The sequence below is a fragment of the Ascaphus truei genome, chromosome 4 (assembly GCF_040206685.1).
Source record: "Ascaphus truei isolate aAscTru1 chromosome 4, aAscTru1.hap1, whole genome shotgun sequence".
NCBI lineage: Eukaryota > Metazoa > Chordata > Amphibia > Anura > Ascaphidae > Ascaphus > Ascaphus truei.
The window spans coordinates 101,069,874-101,091,295 of record NC_134486.1 but is presented as its reverse complement, the minus strand read 5'-3'; the positions used below and the strand labels follow the sequence as shown (position 1 = coordinate 101,091,295).

At 40.5% G+C, this 21,422-nt stretch overlaps 1 protein-coding gene across 4 annotated transcripts in view; it reads right to left on the bottom strand.

The window, feature by feature from the left end:
- The window catches only part of RRBP1 (ribosome binding protein 1), an 85,833-nt gene that overhangs the window by 24,459 nt on the left and 39,952 nt on the right, over positions 1–21,422 (bottom strand). For all 4 annotated transcript variants that reach the window (XM_075596282.1, XM_075596283.1, XM_075596281.1 and 1 more), the window contains 3 exons: positions 15,608–15,756; positions 10,173–10,295; positions 6,533–6,685 (listed from right to left, as the gene is read on the bottom strand). In XM_075596282.1, coding sequence (XP_075452397.1) covers positions 6,533–6,685; positions 10,173–10,295; positions 15,608–15,756 — 425 coding nt within the window. The remainder of the gene's footprint in view (positions 1–6,532; positions 6,686–10,172; positions 10,296–15,607; positions 15,757–21,422) is intronic.

Genomic DNA, 21,422 nt, shown 5'->3' with positions numbered 1-21,422 from the left:
TAGATAGATGGTGGTTAAAGTCTAGACCAATGGTGCGCAAAATGGTGCGCGTGGCGAGGGGCTTACAGAGGCCCCGCGCACTTACCGAAGGCACTTAAATTAAGTGCCGGGGAAGAGTCGGAGGCCTCTGTAAACTGCACTTATCTTGGCTCCGGAGACGCGTTACCATGGCAATGTGACGTCATGACGCACATGCCGGAGCTGAGCTAAGAGGGGGGGGGGCGGTGAGAGGGGAACAGCCGTCAGGGGGGCGCAGGGAAAAAAAGATTGTTATATATGGTTGAAATGTTTTTATGCTATTGAAAATTTGAAAAGCTGTTTAATTATTTAAATTTAGGTGCTTAGAATCAAATTAAATGTAAGAAACGTTTTGGAGGTAGAATTGAGAAGGTGGTGGGATGCATGGTGGCAAAGGTTGACCATGCTGATTGAGGTCTCGGCACCTCCAGTAGGGGCCATATGCCCGCCAGGCCACGCCAAATAGGGATTGGCCGCAACACAGGGATGAGTTGCGGGATACAGTACATTCATCTTGCCTCATTATCCAATTTTTTTTAAATTTCCCACCCACTCTCCAATCGTAGGAGAGTCCCCCCCCCCTCAAGTTACATAGTTGATGAGGTTAAAAAAAGACTTCCGTCCATCAAGTTCAGCCTATAGTTACACCCCATTTTTACCCACACCCATCAAGAATGGAAAGATACAACATTCACTGCGTTTCCAGGAATCCAAAAACAAAGACAAGAGAAACAGGAGATCCAAAATGGCTAAGCAAGTCCCCATAAAGTTAGTATCCCTGAATGTAAAGGGATTAAACGCAAAGAGTAGGCGTAGACTGGCCCTAAGAGAATTCAAGAAACTAAAAGCAGATATTATCTTTCTGCAAGAGACACATTTTGATACGCAGGAACCTCTAAATACTTTCAGGGAAATATATCCCATAGCGTTTTATTTATAATTTTCCAGTTAAAAAAAAAAAAAAAAAAAAAAAAAAAAGAGGGGTAGCAATTTTAATAAAACACGATGTACCATTCCAGACCCTAGAGATTAAAAGAGACTGAGAAGGGAGATGTCTGATAGTCCATGGTATTCTCTCAGGATTATAGATAACACTAGTGAATATATACGCTCCTAATGAGCGACAAGTTGATTTTTTAATCAAGGGATGCAAGGGATAGAAGACCGTTATGAAAAGTCTATGATTATAGGAGGAGTCTACAATATTTTACAGGACCCAGATGTAGATAAAACTATGCAGCCAGAACAGCCACACTCTGTAATAATATATAATATGGCTAAAAAGTTTAGGGCACTCACTAAAGAGTCTGGTTTGATAGACGCCTGGCGTCACTCGCATAAGGGTCAAAGGGATTACTCTTTTTACTCGCCCCCACACGATTCGTATTCAAGAATTGATAATATATTTGAAACTCCTAATATTTTGGAAGTATTGGTTCACTCGCATATATAGGTTCCATTACATGGATCGGATCATGCTCCGGTTTCAGTAATGTTCAACCCCCATTTCCCAGAATATAGTCATAAAAGAATGAATAACTCACTGCTAAAATCACCCGGAGATTAGCACACAAATAGGTGAGACACTAAAAAACTATTTCCAAATAAATAACGGTTCAGTGGAGTCTCTAGAAATCCTATGGGAGGCACATAAAGCCACGGTTAGAAGGCAGATTATTTAAACAACGTCACACAGGAAGAGAAAGAAATTGGAGAATCAAAAAAGGCTGACAGATAAAATATTAACATTAGAAAGCAAACATTACGTTAATCCATCAATGAGGTTTTAGAAGATCCTAAATCAAGCACAAGAAGAACTTAAGAGGGTACAACTAGAGGATGTAGAGAAGGCATTGAAATGGTCTAAGAAGACCTACAGTACTACGATAAGGGAGATAAGGGAAATAGGGCAGACTGTATTCTGGAAGCAAATTTAGGGGGATTAGAACTAGAACGACGGTCTCTGTTATTAAGACTAAAAATTGAGATTTGATACAGTATATAACCCCTCACGGATAGCCGAGGAATTTGCCAGTTTTTATAATAAGTTCTATGATCTTCTTGATGCATCAACCTCAACAGCTAAAAAACCTAATCTAAACCAGATACAGTAGATGAATATTTGAGGAAATGCAATCTCCCAAAGCTGACTGAGGAGGATCATTGTAGATTAAATGCGAAAATATCCAGTTAGAACTTGGGGAAGCAGTCAAGTCATTCAAGTCTTCAAAGAACCTGGGCCCGGACAGGTTTTCAAATTTATATTATAACATTTTCATAGGAATTATTGGGCCATATTTGCTTGAGCTTTTTAACTTCTTTTGGAAGGAAAACAAATCCCTTCCCAAATGGCAAAAAAACATTATAGTAGTTTTTCCCAAGGAGGGGAAACATCATAAGTGCTGTGGAAGCTATAGGCCAAATATTGCTTCTAAATACGGACTTGAAAATATAAAGTAAAATTCTGGCCAACAGATTAAAGCCAATACTTCCCAAATTAATTCATTATGATCAAATGGGGTTTGGGAGCAAACGCCAATTGTCAGATAACACGAGAAAAAATATTACATAGTTACATAGTTAATGAGGTTGATAAAAGACGTACGTCCATCAAATTCAACCTATGCTAAATTTAGACAACAGATACTTTATCCTATATCTATACTAACTTATTGATCCAGAGGAAGGCAAACAAAAAACCCCAGTGTCATATCATCCAATAATATCTCATAAGGGGAAAAAATACATTCCTTCCTGACTCCAAGAATTGGCAATCAGATTATTCCCTGGATCAACATCCTTCCCATGTTTACTAATTTGGTTTATCCCTGTATACCTTTCCTTTCTAAAAAGATGTCCAACCTTTTTTTTAATAAATCTATTGTATCTACCATAACAGTCTCCATGGGTAATGAATTCCACATTTTAACTGCCCTTACTGTAAAGAACCCTTTCTTTTGTTGCTGGTGAAATCTCCTTTCCTCCAACCTAACGGGATGAACCTATGTCCTCTGTACTGCCCTTGGGATGAATAGTTCTTTGAAAAGCTTCTTGTACTGTCCCGAATATATTTGTATATAGTTATCATATCCCATCTTAGACGCCTCTTTTTAAAGTAAATAAATCTAATTTAGCTAGCCTCTCCTCATAAGTTAAATTGTCCATCCCCTTTATTATTTGGTGGCTCTTCCCTGCACTCTAACTAGTTCTATAATGTATTTTCTAATAAGTGGTGCCCAAAATTGTACTCCATATGCAAGGTGTGGTCTTACTAATGCTTTGTAAAGGGGCATAATTATGTTTACTTCCCTTCCATCCATTGCCCGTTTAATGCAAGATAAGATCTGTTTGCCTTTGCAGCTACTGCATGACTTTGGGCACAATTGCTAAGCCTGCTGTCTACAAGCACTCCTAAATCCTTCTCCATCAAGGATTCCCCCAATTTATCCCCATTTAATGTGTATGTCGCCTGTTTATTCTTGCTTCCCAAATGCATAACCTTACATTTATCTGTATTAAACCTCATCTGCCATTTACCTGCCCAAGTTTCCAGTCACTCTAGTCCTTCTGGAGAGAAATTACATCCGGCTCTGATTCTACTACCTTACACAATTTAGTATCATCAGCAAAGATGGAGACTTTATGCTCGATGCCATCCTCAAGGTCATTAATAAACAAGTTAAAAAGCAGAGGTCCCAGTATCTATCCCTGAGGTGCTCCACTCATGACCTTAGCCCAACCTGAAAAAGTTCCATTTATGTCAACCCCGTTTTCTATCCTTTTTCTTTTTTTTTCTCTCCTATAGGCTTTTAATTACCACACACTATTAATATTATTGATCACGTGAAACCGAAAGCTATGTTACTAAACCTGGATGTAGAAAAGGCATTCGACACAATAAGGTGCGATTTTTTGAATAGGACATTGTAAGCATTTGGGTTCTCAAGGGCGTTTTCTCTATCAGACCATAACAGCCACGCTTTCGCCATTGTTGTTTGCATTAACAATCAAACCCTTGGCTGCTACCATTAGAGGCTTTCCCAACATACAAGAGGTCAATATAACAGAGTGCTATAAATTAATATCGTCTGCAAACAATGATATTCTTACGTTAACAAACCCACTGACATCCCTTCCCGAATCTACAGCACACACTTAGCGAATTTGGGTGTCTATCCGGTTATAAGGTAAACACAGGGAAATCAGAATCTTTAAATCTAACTTTATCAGATAAGAAGGTGGAGATCCTCAAGTTAAATGTTAATTATAAATGGAGAAAGACACATTTAAATATCTAGGAATATAACTTTCAAGAGATTATCCCTCACTATATAAATACAATTACCATGAATTATTTCCCAAAATTAAGAACGATTTACAATCCTGGAATCCCCAATTTATATCGGGGGTAGGGCGTATAACAGCAGTCAAAATGAACATGTTCCCCAGATTACTGTATCATTTTCAGACACTCCCTGTCCCCATCCCACATAAAGATATAAAGAAAATCTAGAATCGGATCATGCAATTTATCTGGAGGAATAAACAGCACAGAATAGCTGGGTCGATTATGCTGAAACTAGGGTAAGGGGTGGTATGGAGGTCCCAAATATATTTAAATACTATATGGCCTCGCATATGAAGCAGGTGTTCTACTGGCACTCAAAGGGCAGTCTATATAGTTGGGTTATTCTGGAAAGTTCGATTTAAAAAAAAAACGATTAGGTTGCCATCTCTGTTATGGTCAGGAATTGGATCTAAGAAGGGAAAGCAAGTAGAACCGGCAGTGATTGGGTTTACAGTGAAAATCTGGCAGAAAGAAAAAATATAAGGTGATCGCAAACCCTTCTAGACTCACTCCTCTGTTTTGTAACCACAGATTTTTGTCAGGTATGCATGGTCAAAGGTATGATAGTTGGAGGGCTAGGGGGATTCTGTGGGTGCGAGATGTATTAAGGAGGAATAGGCTAATTCAGTTTGAAGAATTGAAAGAAAAATATAACTTCCCTCAGTCTGAGATTTTTAAATATATACAAGTCAGACATTTTGCAAAGCAGAGTCTCCAGGGAGAAGAATTCCCAAAGCCCACTATATATGAAGATCTGTGTAAAATAAGGAAGTACCAAAAAGGGCCAATATCATCCTTATACCAAGGTTTGACTCTGTTGAGGGAGGCTCCAGCCCATCAATATATGGAATAGTGGTCCAGGGATTTTCAGGTAAAGATTACAAGAGAGGACTGGGAAGACATATGGGTTAATGCGGGTAAGACATACATATGTACAGTAACAAAGGAAAATTATGCTAAGGTGGTACTACACCCCTAAGAGATTAAAACAAATGTATCCAGAAGCATCGGATAGATGTTGGAGGGGATGTGGTCAGATAGGGGATATGGCACATATTTGGTGGTACTACCAGGCAATGTAGAATTATTGGGAAAAAATATTGAAACTAATAAAGGATGTGGTGGGTATTTCGATCCCGTTAGATCCAATTCTAATAATCCTGGCCAAACCAATGGAAGATGTGAATCACCATACGCTCAAGTTAATTTTGCATATACCAACGGCAGCTAGGTGCGCAGTAGCAGCGGCGTGGAAAAGAACACTTCCACCCTCCACAAGGGAGGTTATCAGGAGAATAGAGGAAGTTCAACTAATTGAGAAGCTTACCCTATTCCTAAATCATACTACAAGGAAGTTCTACAGGGTGTGGGAACCATGGGATACAAGAGGGTAAGAGATAAGTAAGAAGAGAAGATACCCCAAAAACTAGGAGCAATAAAATGAAGGAAGGGTTCCAGGAAGGGTACTGGTGGGCCAAAAGTGGAAGTTAAAATGTAACGCCCTGTTAAATAAAAGTGTACTATGCTAAGGAATGTGTATTCTTGATGTATGAAAAATTATGTTTTTCCCTCCCACTCTTTCTTTTTTGTACCCCCTCCCCCTTCCCATTTTACTGTTGAAGTTATAATTTTATTTTTATTTTTTAAACGCCATTGCATATAATCCATTGACGGATTTGTAGAATCCAATCTGCGGATTCAACAATCCGTTGGGGGATTCTCAAAAATTAGCAGATTGTGTTCTACAAATTCGTCAATGGATTGCGGAATCCGCGGAGTGTATTAGCTATAAAACAAAAAAAAGTCAGCAAACTGCGAATCTCCCTTTTTGAGATTGATCCACGGAGCATAGGAACCGGCTGATCCACTGTGGATTCAAATCTGCAAAAAAAAAATTGCCCATCTCTACTCATCACCCTCCATATTACTCAAGCCTTTCAAGCCACAACATGATCCGTTATCAGCAACCTCCTTGCCATAGGTTTCGATGCATTCTGACTTTGTAAAATCAACATTCTCCTATCACAATGTCTTTGTGTACTCAAGATTCCACCACATTTTCGGGATGTGAATCATTGGACTCGTTGAGCTAGGAGGATATTAATATTCTCACTACGCCCTTGGTCAACTCAATAGAAAACATGTTTGGCTGATAATGTACTTTACCTTTCCTTGAAGCTGCTGACTCTCGTTTATATGATCTTGGTAAGTGGCCTGCATACGTGCTTGCAATGCATTAATCTCCTGGTCTCGGGACAATAACTGCTCCTTGAGTTTGGATTCAACACCAACAGCTTTGGCCTTCTCAGTTGCCAGTTCCTACAGGACATACAACATGAATCATACATTAACTGAATGTGGTGTATGTACAAAACAAAAACCGGTGCAAATTGCATCAGGGTGTTTTGCTGCATTTGTACCATAAGCGTTTTGTGGAGTGGTTATAGGACATTATCAGAGAAATAATATATTGACATGTATAAAACTGCGCCTAAAACTAGTGCTGTTTATCTAGCTGCTTGTGTTTGAAATACATTTGGCAGGTTTAGGTGGTGTTAAACACTGCTCTTAAAAAAAATGGATTAGCATCAAATGCAAGAAAGGGGATAAAAGCAGTATACCCCCAAAACATTTCCCTGACCCCACATCTCGGTAACAGGGGGACCCTGAGGTTGAGTGACGAGGGATCAGGACATTAAAATACATATTAAAAAAAATGAGGGTGTGATTACTGCTTTAAAAAGTTACATACATATAACGCTGGCGCAAATTCATGCAAATTATTTCTCCATGTTTTGGAGCAAATTGCACTACTTTCATACATATCTCCAACTGACTGTCACAAGATGGGAAACAAATTAATTCCCAGACAAAAAAGGAGCTCTTCAATATAATGATATCATTATGTTTTATTGTCTCACATACAGTTCAGTGATCTATCCTTCCTACAATGAATCCAGTAGGACAGGGCATGAAAAGTTACATATAACAAGTACCATTTGTCTCTGTTGGGAAAAAAAGACTCATGCATTAGTCTGACCACTAGATGTCCCCGTCGTCGACGGCATAACACAACTTTTTACCCAGAATTTGCTAGAAACTAATTAAAATACTAGATCTTACACTTGCAGCTATGTTCACTTTTACCTGCAAATTTAATTTCTTCTACCAAGCACAACCTTTAATCAAATATATACTAAAATCGTAAGATCATTTCTCTTCCCATCGGGAACCTTTCTAGCTAATTTGAAGCACTATTAAGTGATATGGCACCCAATCTGAGAAACATTGACAGGCAATGCACTGTATAACCTAGTCTTTTTATTGGGGTTATCTCTCCTTTACTTCTTCATTCTGTAGCATTTATTGGGTTTGTTTGTTTTTGGACCTTGTACAATGATGAAAGAGAGATAGAAAGCAAACCGTGCACTGGGGATCAGAATAAAATGGGTGTATTCTAAATACACAATGACAAAACAATAACACATGAATACAAATCATAAATGCATAATTATTACATTTAAACTGATCATTGTAAGTTGTTAGAAGTAGGAAGCAGGTTGTTGGAAGTTGGGTTGATTTCGGGAGCCTCCTATACCCCAGCTGACTGACTGTTCTCCGTGGATTAACATTACAACCTCTCTGCCATCTTCCCTGCACCATCTGCTTACTACTTTTAAACCTATCATTGTAAGTTGTTGTATGTAATAATTATGTATTCATGATTGAATTTGTAGCCATTGGTGATTCTGGCTATTCCTCTGCCCTCCCTAACACGTAAGTCCTGGAAGACACAGGCAGTGTTGGGCCCATCTTGGGTTTACCCCTCCCCTCTACAGCTTCCTTGAGTGGCAAGAGTGGAAGTGGGACTTGGTCTGTGGTTGCCCAATCCTGGGTGCAGACCTGGTGTCCTCCCCTTCTGATCTAAGGAAGAGGCACATCTAAATTGTAGTTAGTCTAGATCTCCCCAGTGTCTTGAGAGGGTGTGCAGCTCTGACTCTGAATACTGGGAGTTGTAAGCTGTGTCTCACCCTGCGGGGAGAGACTGTGTGATCAGTCCCACTAGGGGACTGTGAGAAGGTCCAAAGCAATATCTGATACTGAGACCATGCAGAGGCCTGGGATCAGAAGATTATTCGCTGTGTGACCTGATGTATGCAGTGGATGCCAAATAAAGACCCCTAAATATACTCCTGGCCTGAGATTGCAGCCAATCAGACGGGGAGTATGCACTGGTTCTGTCGTGGGGACTGCCTCCAGCACTCCTGGAGCCTGCGGCAGATGGAGGCGTTAGCACTGCGGAGAAAGAACTAAGCATCCTACCACAAAAGCCTGTCCTGTCATTCCCACATCATCACAGACCCTCAGCTCTCCTGCAAATCAACAACAGGTAAAGCACACCACCATACAAGGACAAATCTCCCAGACGAGGCGGGGGGGGGGGAGCAGCGGTACATATTAATGTTTTATTTATTGTGTATTTTGAATACATCCATTTTATACTGATCCCCAGTGCGCGGTTTGCTTTTTCTCTCCATTTGTTCGTTGATACCTCCTTGGGGATATCTCTCTAGGAGGTATTTGGAGGACTCCCACAAACCCGCAGCAATGTTATCCACATCTAAATCTGAACGTGGGAGAGCATGAGCGTGGTCTTCATACTTTCTTGTACACTGATAGGCTACACACCCTGACGAAGCAGACCAATATGCAAAATTCATATGGGTAACCCATCATTGGATGTCGGCCAGAGAACTGGAGTGTCCCTGTAGCGGACCAGGACGCACTGTGATGTTAAGAAAGCAGCATAACAGTATTGCATGCTGAGGAGATGGGCAGCAAGGATTGATCAGACACGTAGAAGACACCTCACAATTATCTAAATGCCCCACACTATCTGCTATCTGCTAGACACTTGCTTATATTTGTGAGATTTTACCTATATTTCATCCAGGAGTATAATAAATAATGCACTATGGAGTTTGGACTCTTTTTTTTGTTGTTTGTTTTTGAAGCTGGTGATTCTTTATTCTAGCAACAACTCTGTTTGTGCTTAAGAACTTGTTCCTATACGGAGATACTCTTTTCACCTATATTGGATGCCATTTTTTTGTATATTTTGTGCCCTTTGTGCATCGATTACCCTCATGTCTCATTTGTTTATCAATGTATTTTCTGTATTTATGTTTGTTTACATAATACAAAATATTTATCGTATTTGTTATTGTTATTGTCATTTGTAGTGCACATAACAGATTCCTTGTATCTTGAATAAATAGCCACTATTAGAGATCAAATATCACATTCTATTTTCAGATGGCATATTTTTAGCATTTGTACATAGGACCTCTTTTCTCCTTAATAAGAAATGAAGTGCCCTGTGTAGAGCACAGATGACTTCAGTTCCTGCCTTGGCAATTGCAGTAAGGCTCATTCTGGATTTGCCCAGTGAGGAGGAGGATGGTCCTGCGGAACACCACAAGAGCAGACCCAGTTGCAACAGCGTCTGCGGGAGAACCATGCAAACATGAATACTGTACATGCTCAACTGGCTCCAACTCAGAGGTATGCTCCTAAGCATATACGTTTTGACTTGATTGGAAATCTTTGCAAACACTTTTGCAAATCTGCGACTCGTTTGATAAGTCGTACATATGTTGGGGAAGTGACCAGCGAGACCTTCCTCATCTCTAAACTGGGTTAACAGCACAGCCAAATCACTGATTAAATCACACAGCTAAGATGTGAATGCCTGAAACAGGACAATGAAAATGGCAGATGTTTGAAGGTCACCTGCAGAATCTACCTTGTTAAACTCCCGAAGTTTATTTTTAGCTGCAGCAGCATCTTCCTGTTCCGCTGACAGTAGCTTGTCCTTCTCCTCCAGTTGCCGTTTGAGAGCTGTCACTGGGTCTCCTTTTTGAGTAGCCTGCAAACAAGATCAAATGAGAGTAAAATGTATTATTTCCTTTAGTTTTCTTCCCTTAAGCAGCAATACTACATTCGTCCTATTTTTCCACTCTGATTATTTTTATATGTCAATCATGTGACAATGTATAATTCTACATTCTTTCCTAAAATGGCAATCGTTTAGTGCTCCTGTTATAAATCTGTAAAAATCCCAATTGTGCGCCTGAAGAAATGGCGCCTTCTAACTTTATGCTGTGGTCTGTGAAAGGCAGCAGCTGATAAGTACTCTAGCATTATATTACTAAGGCTGAGTCCCCAGTGTAGTCTGCGGCACAAGCTACGGCGTACGCGCCAAACACCACAGCACAACCCTCTATGGGGCAAACCCTAGTGGCTGTGTGTGCGCGCAAAGCACGATGATGCGTACGCTGGCAGGGAAGACAAGAATTTTGTCTTCCCGTGCCGCAACGCGATCATGTGTCGGCACGCAGCCAATGGAAGGGCAGATATTCCCTGTCCCCCCACGCATCCCATTGCTCCCCTACAGACTGCACAATGCAGCTTTTCAACTGTGCTCGCGCCGCCAGGCCACCAGGCGCACGTGCTGCCACCAAGACTGGGGCCGTAGCCCAAGTGTAAGACATTATTTGTACAGCTTCCAGAGTAATAGACAATGTGCTGTTTAGAACATAGCAACAGATCTGTTTGTGATACTTTGCTGTCAATGGGCAGAGCTCAAAAAAAGGTATGCCAGAGCCTTTCAAAAGAGGAAGTTACATAGTTACATAGTAGATGAGGTTGAAAAAAGACTTCCGCCCATCAAGTTCAACCTATGCTAAATTTAGACAACAGATACTTTATCCTATATCTATACTTATTGATCCAGAGGAAGGCAAACAAAAAACCCCATTAAGGAGAAAAATTAATTCCTTCCTGTGTGCGCGAAACGCGTTGAGGGGCTGCATAGGTTTATGGTAAACACGTCCTCCTTGGAGTGTGATACCTGCATGATAGAGGACACGGTTAGTTCCCCATACGTCACTAATGCCAGACAGAGCTGTCTCGCGAGAGAGAGCGCTCACTATCCTGTACTGGGTAGACTTCCGGTTCCGGTTTAGGAACACCGTGGTGATCCGTAGTGGGAAAGTACAAGCCTGGGCAGGGGCAGTGACGTTGAAAGCAAGGGACAAGCGTGGGATCCTCGTCGTGCATGCAGCTATACCTGATTGTAAGTTTTAAATTGTACAGTGTACTGAATAAAGTGATGATTGTTTAAAATCTTTTTTTCTTTTTCTCTGCGCTCCAACTTTTTTGTATTTTCGACTTACTGTAAAGAACCCATTCCTTTGTTGCTGGTGAAATTTCCTTTCCTCCAACCTTAAGGGATGGCCCCGAGTCCTTTGTACTGCCCGTGGGATAAATAGTTCTTTTGAAAGCTCCTTGTATTGTCCCCGAATATATTTGTATATTAGTTATCATATCCCCTCTTAGACACCTCTTTTCTAATGTAAATAAATCTAATTTAGCTAGACTCTCCTCATAAATTAGATTATCCATCCCCTTTATTAATTTGGTGGCTCTTCTCTGCACTCTCTAGTTCCATAATGTATTTTCTTAGGATTGGTGCCCACAATTGTACTCCATATTCAAGGTGTGGTCTTACTAATGCTTTCTAAAGGGGCATGATTATGTTTACTTCCCTTCCATCCATTGCCCGTTTGATGCAAGATAAGATCTTGTTTGCATTTGCAGCTACTGCATGACATTGGGCACTATTGCTAAGCCTGCTGTCTACAAGCACTCCTAAATCCTTCTCCATCAAGGATTCCCCCAATATATCTCCATTTAATTTGTAAGTCGCCTTTTTATTCTTGTATCCCAAATGCATAATCTTACATTTATCTGTATTAAACCTCATCTGCCATTTACCTGCCCACGTTTCCAGTCTCTCCAAGTCCTTCTGAAGAGAAATTACATCCTGCTCTGATTCTATTACCTTACACAATTTAGTATCATCAGCAAAGATGGAGACTTTGCTCTCGATCCCAACCTCAAGGTCATTAATAAACAAGTTAAAAAGCAGGGGTCCCAGTACCGATCCCTGAGGTACTACACTCACGACTTTAGCCCAACCGGAAAAAGTTCCATTTATGACAACCCTCTGTTGTCTGTCCTTTAACCAGTTTTCAATCCAGGTGCATATATTATTACTGAGTCCAACTTTCTTTATTTTGTACACCAACCTCTTGTGTGAAACCGTATCAAAAGCCTTTGCAAAATCTAAGTAGACCACATCAACGGCATTACCCTGGTCTAGATTCCTACCTACCTCCTCAAAGAAACAAATAAGGTTAGTTTGGCGAGATCTATCCTTCATAAATCCATGCTGACTATTACTAATAATTTTATTTTCCATTAGGTATTCCTGAATTTTATCCCGTATTAAACCTTCAAGTAGTTTTCCTAGTGGTTAGAACTTTCTAGATGGTTGCTGTAGCACCCATAGGATGAGGAGTACATTAAAAAATCATTCAAAATGGCATTCGTATTTAAAAAAAAAAATGCAAAACAGTATTATCTAATACCATAGAATTTATTTATTTAAAAAAAAACAAAAAAACAACATAGGATTGTTCACGTTTTGCTGCTTTAACTATATAATGCAACGTTATTTAAGGTTCATTTTTTATTATTTTTATTATTTTTATTATTATTATTATTTTTATTATTTTATTATTATTATTATTATTATTATATTAATAAAGGTGCAAAGCCTAAATAACATTTTTAAAAAATAGGAAATCAAAGCATTCTTAAAAATTTTCAGCACAGTTTTTATTCTTTGAAAAAAAAAAAAAAAAAAACCTTTCACTAACTTGGCAATTTTCTGACATTCCTAGCTGGCAAAAAAAAGCTGCAAATATATGGATCTTTGCCAAAAACTGCATTTTACTTAGAGATTATCGTTGGCACCACATTTCACAAAAATATTGCCGATTAGTTTGCAAAAATTAGTGGAAATTGTTGAAATTCTCAATATTTGCTCAAATTAAAGATCAAAAAAAAAAAAGACGTATGCATTGTTTGACCCTGCAAATAGTCAAATACCTATGCCCAAACATCATGCTGCTTGTGAACTTCTTTAAAAAATTGCAAGAACTTTTGCAATGCAAACTGAGGAAGATTTGCATGCTGCTAATGAATTCCTTTGAAATAACACAGCATGTTTGTTTTTAAACTTAAGAAAAACAGTGCAAATCTCTGGAGTACTAAAGCATAATAAGGAAAGAATTTCTGCACGGAGACTAAAAAAAATGTACGTTGAAAGGAAACATTAACAAATGAAAATGGGTATCACTAATCAATAATGATGTGCAGTCCAAAATGATAATTGTTTGAAAAAATATGTTTGATACCAATATGTGTGTGGTTAAAGACAAAGGGGGAAAAGTTATGGTGCATAGACTCCAATTGATACATTAATATCATACCTGACCCTTGTTGCTTCACTATGTCATAAGTGACTTTTACAATGAAGTAGGAGTCATCTTAACAGCATCTTTATTTTGGCGCTGTTGAATCAGAATACTCCTCTATGTATGTATTGGTATTTAACCACATCTATGTGTAGAATTTGTGCTATATGCATGACATTATTATTATGATCGTTTGTTTGTGAAGCGCCAACATATTCCACAGCACGGTACAATGTTGTACAGAGTTATGTATATTACAAAAACAAATAGTTGCATACAAATTAGAACAAACATACAAAAAAACAGATATAACGAGGTAATGAGGGCCCGGCTCGTGAGAGCTTACAAGTTAGAGGGAAATGAGGGACAATGATGAAACAAGAAGGTAAGGTGTGACGGCAAAACGTACGTAGGGTAACGGCACATTGGGCGGTATTACCAGGGGAGAGTTGTTAGCGTGCCTGCAGGACGCCTTCTCTCTCTGGTATCCGGCTTATGCACTTAGCACAGTTATTAGCTGGCTAGTCCTGCTGCTACGGATTCCCTGTTAAGGGAACTAAAGTTATTTGCAGACACTGGCATACAAACTGTGGGTGGGCGGCCACAGAATTCTGAACACCAGCATTTGTGCCGATATAGTAGCACTTGGCACCACATCCAGGCAGAAACAAGTACCTGCAGCACCAGTAGATATCTTAGGGGTTTGTTCGTCCACAGTATCTACTTTACCTCAGACTATGGGCATTTACCACCCAGCCACTCTGGCTAGCATCTAAAACTTACTTATATCTCATACATCAGAAGCAATTCAATAGACCTGCTGTGGAGCAGTTTGAAACAAGCTGGTGGCTATATTTAAAATCTTCCCCATGCACATCAAGCTAGATTTATGTTGCCAATTATCTAGCCGCATTGCATATATGTGAACCCCTAACATTAAGTTCATAATCCTTACTGATCAACAATGTCACACTTGTTAAGGCAGTTTGCACAGTACTGTATGTCCCGTTTCCTGCTTTTGGCATACACCTGGTTAAATCTGAGGGATCAATAAGCAGCCACTCCCTTCTCCAAAGGGTTTAACAGGGACTACACAAGATTCATCTTGTTTATTGAATTATTTTTTTATTAGATCTACCAATATTACAATATAGCCTCACCAGTGACCCTCCTGTTTTTACAATGGTATTAGTTCATTGTTATTTTTTTTTTAAACTCCTTTTAAAATCACTTGTCAGTATTCTTTCACTGATACTATATTATGCAAACTGGGGTGTGTGGCCGTTACAGAGGCTCCACGCTCTTCCCCAAAGCATTTAAATAAAATTCGGAGAAGCGCGCACGAGGCCTCTGTAACTCACTTATCTGGTCCCCATTGGCTTCCGTCGATGTGTCACCATGGCAATGCAGCATCAAATAACGCCGCGGGTTCACATGATGTCACGTTGCCATGGCAACTCGTCATCACATGCACGGAGAACAGGATAGGGGTGGGGCGCGAGCGGGGGATGACGACGCAGACTGAGAGGTTTGTGCACCCCTGCTTTAGCATACTAGTGTGAGATTATTCAAGTAGAGGATCACTTAGGTGTGCACCTATCTAAAAAGGATTATTTCTCCTCTTTCCCTCTACCTAAAAGTACACATCAGCTTCTGTGAAAACTTGAAATCCTTAGCTAGCTGTTCCAATGGGGTTGGAGGGGAAGAGGGGTTGTTTATACCACATACTATACATTGTACGCTTTGACAACAAAATTACTTATTTCAATACTTAAGTCAGCTGATCCATTATGCACTGTAAAATGCTGCTGCTCCAGACTTCGCAAAGCAAATGAAGAAATAAAATGTGTATTACCGTGTGCCAGGTGTCCTGGATAATGCCATTTTTTTCTGTCAAGATTTCAATCAGCCTTTGAGACTCTCCGTCACTAAAGACCATGCTGCTGACAGTAGAAACCAGGGTCTTGTACGGAAGGTAAAGTGGACCGTCAGATTCATTAACAACTGCAAAGAAAGAGCAAAATATTAGTATTATAAAGGCTTTTATTTATATGGTGCCAACATATTCCACAGCGCAGTTCTATAAGTAAGGACAGGAACACAATATGAAATACATACAATGTAAAACAATAGGTAATGAGGTCCCTGTTTCAAAAAGGTTACAACCTATAAGTAGTTGGAGAGTGATGACACAAGGATAGATGGGGATTTAAGACCAATGTCTTATTTGTAATTTAATTCAACAGTCTCTATCTCAAGGTATGTCCCTTGATGTGCAAGTCCTGTTTAAAAGATTTACTCAGTGGCCTTAAGCAGTGATAATTTTGGTATGTTTGAATATCAAAAGGTGTTTTTTTCCACCTCTCTTAACTATGTGCCTTTAATCGACCAACTGGAACAAGCTGATTTATTGGGGCGGGGGGAGGGTCATGTGACTGCTTTAGATGTATAAAACACTTATTCCCCTTGCATTGGCAAGGAAGAATTGGCATCTTAAGAGTGATGCATTTAAAGTGATCATTTTAAGTGATAAATATAGTTAGACTATAGTTTGACTAGAGGTGACTGGGGACTGCATCCTTTCTGCAAACTCTTTTACTCAAGACAACAAACGGTAAGCTATTCAGATCACACTATGATTCCATGCTTGCTAACCTGCCTATTTCAACCCCCCACCCCTTTACAACTTATTCACTGCAGTCTCTCCCAAAACTGACTGCACAATTACACTGAAACCATGAATGATTCTAGCATTGCAATACAGCTAAACATTTGATAAGGAACAGGCACACACCTGCTGTTTAGTCTGCACACACTGACTCTGCTCACAACAGCTCCTTGCAGCACTGCCTACCTCTAGCATCATGAACCTGCTATGTATTTTAACTTTTTTCTTTCTCCTGGCCTCATAGAGATCTTACTCCCTCTATCCACTACAAACTCCTCCATCCTGGCCCACACCCAACATCACCATACACCCTGGACTACTCAAAAGCCTTGCACTATCTACTGAATGTTGGTGGAGAACTCTAAAAACCAGCACACCAACCACCTCTCACTCAAATGGCAAACATCACAAATCTACAACTTGCAAACAACTACCCAAATTTCTACTCATACTATTAATCTCTTTAGCAGGTGATATTGAACCTAACCCAGGTCCTCCCATTTCAGCTCTGTCCCATGCCCCTGAGAATTCCACCTTTAAATTCCAAAAAGGGGTATCTGTCGCCCATATAAACATCCGGAGCCTGCGACCCAAACTGGACAAACTAAGGGCATGGTGCCTTATGCATAAACCCAAAGCCATTGTTCTTACAGAAACATGGCTATCCCCTAAAACCCCTGATGCAAATATCGCCATCCAGGGATACTCCATTTTTAGGAGAGATAGGTCAAAGAGAGGAGGAGGGGTATTATTTTATATTGCAGACACATTACAATTTACACTGCTAAATTGCCCACCAAGCCCACCCTCTTTTGAAATTCTAGTTGGCAAAATCTGCCTCCCCTTTAATAAGCAAATCTTGCTTGCTGGCATCTACCGCCCCCCTCAAGCCCCTCTACAATCCCTGACTGATATCACCCAATTTCTTGGCTCCATTTCCTCTCTGAATGAGAAGAGTGAGCTGCTAGTTCTTGGGGATTTCAACTTCAATTGGCTTGACCCTAAAAACCACAAAATCCAGATACAACTCAAGTCACTTAACCTATCGCAACTCATTTCCCAACCCACACGGATAAACCTGAAATCGCATAACCATTCCTTGCTAGACTGGATTCTCTCTTCAAACCCCAGCAGAATCCAATCCTCTGGCATCCTTCCTGATATTTTCAGTGACCATGCAATAGTGTACTGTGTAAGGAAAATTAAACCGCCCCATTCAAGCCCTAAAGTTCTCCTCACTAGAACATTTAAAAACTTTAACCCACAACAGTTTCTGGATGACCTTACCAACTGCCCATGGCACAGAATCAATTTAATTCCCGACCCTGATTCTGCGCTCGACTTATTTCCAATCTGAGTTCTTAAAACTCTGCGATACCCATGCTCCACTACGCAAAATAAGGGTACGGGGGGCCCACCTTCCATGGGTTACACCTGACCTTATAGCACTCTACCAGTTCAGGGATGCCTTATGGAAAAGCTACAAAGTAACTGGCACTACCAAGGATCTCAATCACTACAGATGCATGAGGAACATGTGCACAAGGCAAACAAGGCATGCAAAAGCACAATATTACTCTGACAATCTCCACCAAAATACATCAAACCCAGCAAACTTCTGGAAGGTTATCAACAATATATTCCAGCCTCCTAACCATCAACAGCCAAGTAATATCACTAAGGGGGATATTACTCTGACAAACCCCACTGACATTGCAAATGCATTCAATGATTACTTTGTGGGGTGTGCCACTAACTTATTAGCGAAACGCAGCCCAAACCACAAACCTGAATTTCATCCTAGGAGTACCCCTATAATCCCACCCCCTCCCAACACTGCCCACAATTTTCAATTTGGCCCAGTATCTGAAGAGGGGATTATACAAGCGCTCCTCAAACTAAAACTAAGCAGCCAATGTGGACCTGACTTACTACAATCTAGGTTCCCATGACTTGGTGCCCCAGCCATTGCCAAACCAATTGCTTCCATAGTCAACTCTATCCTGTCTGCAGGCCATATCCCTAAGACCTGGAAAACTGCCAGAGTTGTCCCAATCTTCAAAAGTGGGGACAAAAACACTGTCTCAAACTACAGGCCAATCTCACTTCTCCCAATTCTATCCAAAGTCATGGAAAAATGTGTCCACTCCCAACTAAGCGATTTCTATACCAAAACAAATTTCCCTAGCCAATTCCAATCTGGCTTTCGTCCCAAACACTCCACCGTAACTACCCTGCTAAAAGTTTGCAATGAAATCCAGTGTGGAATGGAACGGGGACAACTCACTGGTGCAGTATTCCTAGATTTTGCAAAGGCTTTTGACACAGTTGATCATGCTATCCTGCTTTACAAACTCCAGAGCTCTGGAATAGGGAAGCATGCTTTAAACTGGTTTCAGACATACCTATCAGGAAGATCCCAACATGTGTCCATCTCAGGCTCTAACTCCAACCCCCTGGATATCACCTGTGGTGTCCCGCAAGGCTCTGTTCTGGGGCCCCTACTCTTCTCAGTGTTCATTAATGATCTTCCCACAGCTTGTAAGGAAGCCTCAATACACATGTATGCAGATGACACAATCCTATATGCACACAGCCATAGCCTCTCTGACCTTCAACACATACTTCAGTCTGACTTTTTGAGACTCGAAAACTGGATTTCTCAAAACAAACTGTTTTTAAACACTGACAAGACTGTAACAATGGTATTTGGGACCAAGACTAAATTTGTAAAGCTTCCAGTGACTGAGCTCCTGATTAGAACCAACGCTAACACCACCCTAACACCTGTCACTAGTTTTAAATACCTGGGCTTATGGTTTGACTCCCACTTAACATTCGGGATGCACATTGATACCCTGACAACCAAGACCTATGCCAAACTAGGGGTACTTTACAGGAACAAATCCCCCCTTAGTCTCCTGGTCAGAAAGCGTATCGCACAGCAGATGCTAATGCCAATTATTGACTATGGAGACATAGTATATGGCTCGGCACCTCAAACCCACCTTAGCAAACTTGACAACCTCTACAATTCAATTTGTCGTTTTGTTCTCCAATGCAACTACAACACACATCACTGCGAAATGCTCAAAGAACTAGATTGGTCAACACTAGAGTCTAGGCGCAAAGTTCACCTTTCCTGTCTTGCCTTTAAATTCTTCATGGGCAAGCTACCCAGCTACCTGAACAAGCTCCTCACCCCTACCACTTGCAGCACTTATCACCTGAGATCAGACTCCAAAAGACTGTTCATGGTCCCAAGGCTCAACAAAGTATCCGGACGTTCCTCCTTCTCCTACCATGCACCTCAAAACTGGAACAACCTACCAGAGACTCTCACATCCACCACCAGTCTAAATTCTTTCAAATCTAAGGCTGTCTCACATTTTAACCTGGTCTGTAACTGTTTCATACGCTCATAATATATATTTTCTTTAACTGTGCACGCAATGTCTTGTATATAATGTATACCCTGTTCATTTATGTAACTGTACTTGTAACCATGTATTATTTGTTTTACTCTGTGCCCAGGACATACTTGAAAACGAGAGGTAACTCTCAATGTATTACTTTCTGGTAAAATATTTTATAAATAAATAAATAAATTATCCTTGATTTAAGACCACTCCACGTGGTATTAACTGTAGACTTTTGAGGAGGGTGTGGAGTATGGAACTTTTGAAAGTGTGAATGGTGGGGGAGAGTGATGGTGCTGGAAAAGGGGCAGTGCCACAGTTGGGGTGCAGCCCTGGAAAAATCTTGGGAGGAGGGGAATAGCGTAGGCCATGAGTGAGCAGAAGCTGGGCGTGGCAACGAGTACATGGGGGATAGCTTTGAAAATGTAGAAAGGGGCTTTGTCAAGTAGAGCGTTTTAAATGAGAACCAGAACCTGGAATGTGATTCTGCTAGTTATGGGTAGCCAGTGTAGGGATTTGCACAGTGAAGCAACAGATGTGGAATGGTTGGTGAAGTAGATGAACATGGCAGTAGCATTTAAGAGGATCAAAATACTGATGTATAGTGCATACCAATGACAGCCAATGTACATGTCATAGTGTCATGTTTCTTTGCACAGTGGCAATTTTTATGTGGTGAAAGTGCTGTGATGTCTGATGCCATAATTCCTAAACCAGAGAGAGTCCTTCCCCAAATAAGGCTGGTTAACACAGCCTTAAACATGCTTTTTAAGGCTGTGTTAACCAGCCTTATTTAGAGAAGGACTCTCTGGTTTAGGAATAATGGCCTCAGACATCGCAGCACTGTTTAAAGCAGCATAAACAATCAAATGGATATGTGTTCATTATTTTAGCTTTGAAGGAACAATTATAGCAACTCTAATCCTCACTTCAAGTGCCCTGTCAGCATTGAACTGGTTAAGTTTTTTGGAACAATTTGGGCTTTGTTTATTAAAAGAGATACATATAAATAAAAAAATGTCTATTACTGCACCGACACACTTTATTCGAGCAAATACCCAGTATGTACCTGGCAGATACCTGGAATGCGCCGCTCCTCACCTCTGACAAGCCCCGTTGCATTTGCCTTCCCAGCCTGGGTTCATGCCTGGCTGATGGGCGGCTGATCTGTTAAATGATAATGATTAGGATTTAATAGGCTGCAATGCTTCGCGTGTCTACCAGATGGCATAAATTCATGAATTGTAATGCAGTATATATATATATACTGTGCAGTATTGCAGCCAGCGGGAATAAAATGCTTCAATCCCTGCCTGGAAAATAACCCAATGCACTCGGGCAGAAAACAGTCACAAACCTCAATACACCCGGGTATACCCGAATTCGTGGGACTAGCCGAGCTCGAATAAAGTGTGTCGCCAGTGTATATCCAGTAAATGGGAGGATAGAGGCAGCTAAATGTTTCAGGTCACCGAGTAACAAGTCCTCCCTAAATCATCGTGCTGATACTCTCCAAAAATCACAAGTTTACACGAACAGGGCTATATTGTGCAAAAGTACCCCGGTAAATATACACTAAGATT